The sequence below is a fragment of the Cyprinodon variegatus genome, unplaced genomic scaffold (assembly GCF_000732505.1).
Source record: "Cyprinodon variegatus isolate N-32 unplaced genomic scaffold, C_variegatus-1.0 Scaffold862, whole genome shotgun sequence".
Taxonomy (NCBI): Eukaryota; Metazoa; Chordata; class Actinopteri; order Cyprinodontiformes; family Cyprinodontidae; genus Cyprinodon; species Cyprinodon variegatus.
In genome coordinates, this window is record NW_015151315.1 from 189,961 (window position 1) to 192,909 (window position 2,949).

A 2,949-nucleotide genomic window follows, 5' to 3' on the forward strand; every position below is an offset into this window, starting at 1 on the left:
ACACAAAAACCCTCTTTCCACTGGCTGCTAGGATCCAGGACAAGAACCAAGGCAAAAACTGAACAGACAGACTAACAGAAAACAAATAATGATCTGGAACTGAATGCTCAGGCTGAACTGAGTATTAACAGAAGAAACAGGTGAGAGGAATAAATTATAGGCAGGGAGGGAAAACGGCAGGTGAAAGAAATGACCAATTAAGGGAGAGCAAACAGGCCAGATGATGACAACAATAATGGAAAGTTATCAGAGTCAGAACACTTTGGTTAAATAGTTACATGTTATGAATAAACCTTGAAAAAAATCTAGTTTTTTATGGGAAGAAGTTATGTCTGGTCTACAAACGGACTCACGCGGGTGATTGTGTGGCCTTGCAGGTGAAACAGGCTGAGTGAAAACTTTTATAGTGAGTAAATAGCATAAATATAATATATAGAATAAGAGAAACGAAATTTTCTGACCACAATAGTGATTTAAGTAAATCAAATATCCAGCTTTGCTGTTGATAGCACATTGTGTTGTGTTTCTATTGGGTTGATTGTTTTTCAGTTGTTAAGCCTCATTCTGCTCAGACAAGTCCTATTTTAATCCCAGATCTAAACCAGGTTTTAGACTAAAATTAATAAAAAAAAAACTAATATATTTATTATTAAAAGGTTTAATTTTGTATTTTTTGCATATTTTGTTGCATTAACAGCTTTCCCCGAGAGTTGATTTTATAAACGGCGTTTTCCTTGAACTGTTTCAGGAGAACTTTAAGCTGAGGGACCAGAACGACGACCTTAACGCTCAGATTCTGAGTCTCAGTTTATACGAAGCCAAGAACCTCTTTTCCTGCCACACCAAGGCCCAGTGCCTCGCCGCTGAGATCGACAACGCTTCAAGAGACGAGGTCCGTCAGTCAGAGGGAGACAGGATTATTTTAGTTGTCGTCTGTTAAAACCGAACATCTGAATTTTCTCACTTGTTTCTCTTTCAGATTGTTGATGCTCTGAAAGAACAGGAAGAGATCAACCTGCGTCTGCGGCAATATATGGATAAAATCATTCTGGCTATTCTGGACCACAATCCCTCCATCCTAGAGATCAAGAATTAAACCTTAGATGTTAGGACAGACATTTCTACTGCTGCAGTGACGCTAATTAGCCATCATACCGCCGTCCTGATCGCTGCTTATGTGTGAAAGTTCAAATGAAAGGCGCCGGCCGTCCCTCCAAACTCTGGATGTCGATGATTTCTGCTTCTATTTGGATCCAAAACAAAACTTTGACCTAAAAAAACATCAGGATTGTTTGCAGATTTAACTATGTCCTCATGCAGACACCTTTTCAGCTGTTATCCTCTAATCGCAGCTTCAGAACCTTGTTTTCATCTTATTCAGCTAGAGATGGTTGATTTATTGAGGTTCATAACGAACTTTAGGAGGAAAACCAGCAGAGTCGGACGTTTCCATTTGTTTCTCATCATAACAGCTCGTTCTATTATACTATGAGCCACTGCCATCTAATTTAACTCTGCTTACTATATAATTATTCTAGTTATTCAATGTCACAAATAACATTTTGTATTGTAAATGCATCTTTCTGACGAGTCTTTATCTCTGCTTGTTCTCAGCTAGGTCATCATTTAGAGCGTTTCACATTGAATCATTCGTTTCATGCTAATCAGGAGGCCAAAGCATCCTGGAGGTGGGACCCAAACCGCTTCCCAAAGAGCATCTCCAATTCTTTCTGGTTCAGCCCCTGATCTCTATTTATTCCCTGGATTGCTAATAGCCCGTTGGTAGGGTTGAAGTGAAGCCACCGGCCGCCATATTGGTACTCCCTAGTTAGACCGGTCTCAGTGTAAACAAAACGTGCGCTACAGCATCAAACAACCATGATGTTCTCATTTTCAGATTAAGACTTTTAAAATAAAGATAAATTCATCACTTTGACACAGACTGGCTGTTTCATAGCATCAGTAGATTAACTTTAACTTAGAATTAAAATAGGCCATATCATATAGCACAGTTATTATGAAGTCAATGAAGTCTATAAATCATGTAAACATATTATACAAAGTCATCACAATAAAATTAATGTGGTAATGGAGCATAATAACACAGAAGTGCCAAAAGTGCTAAATTGATGATGTACATGTATTTATTACATTGTTGTGGTAATTACATCTTACATTTCATTTCAAGATTTTACATCAAGACTGAATTACAAGTTCATGTCTGTTAATGCTTTAGTATTTTAACATTTGAAAATTATGCATGAATGATGCCATATACTTTATGTGGTGAATATTTGATTTGCTCCCCCCTCCCATCAGTATAACATGCAATATATCATTACTTTTTCAAATGAGAAATACAACAATCACTACAAAGAACGACAGCGTCATCCACTTAATAGAGAATTACTACATCAACATTTCACAGTGAATTTCTTTCTATTTTCTAACGTTAGACCCAATGTCAGTGGCTAACTCAGTCAATGTCTTCCAGTCAGTCTGACATAGCCAGACTAATGTTACGCTACAGACTATTTTATAGGATCCATCGGCTATAGATGGATTTATTGGTTAGTTCATCCACTGACTGTAAAATTACCAGTGGAACGTCTTCCTGCAGACAGAAAACTGCTGGTTTTTGCAGCCAAATGCTGCACAAGGAGGCATTCTTATGGCGCATCTCCGTGGGAGTGGGGAGTACCAATATGGCGGCCTGTGGCTTTAGTTTTTTCAGGCTATCAGCAATCCAGTGAATAAATAGAGATCAGTGGGTTCAGGACATCAACCAAACACCACTAAGAACCACAGAACAATGGCAGACATGCTTCTTGAATAGAGGTGGAACTAAATTGAAAGAAAACATTATAAAAAGATACACAGCTGCAAAATAACAACAAACAAGAGAATTGGTTGTAAATGAACAGCTAATGACAAAACAGAAATATCCTA

General features: G+C 37.9%; 1 protein-coding gene across 1 annotated transcript in view; it reads left to right on the top strand.

Annotated features, from left to right (window-relative positions):
- LOC107099351 (rab11 family-interacting protein 4A-like) overlaps window positions 1-1,631 on the top strand; it is a 27,103-nt gene extending 25,472 nt beyond the window's left edge. Inside the window, exons 12-13 of the mRNA XM_015397429.1 lie at window positions 749-892; window positions 980-1,631. Of these exons, the coding sequence (XP_015252915.1) occupies window positions 749-892; window positions 980-1,096 (261 nt within the window). The 3' untranslated portion in view covers window positions 1,097-1,631. The remainder of the gene's footprint in view (window positions 1-748; window positions 893-979) is intronic.
- Window positions 1,632-2,949: the final 1,318 nt, after the last annotated feature.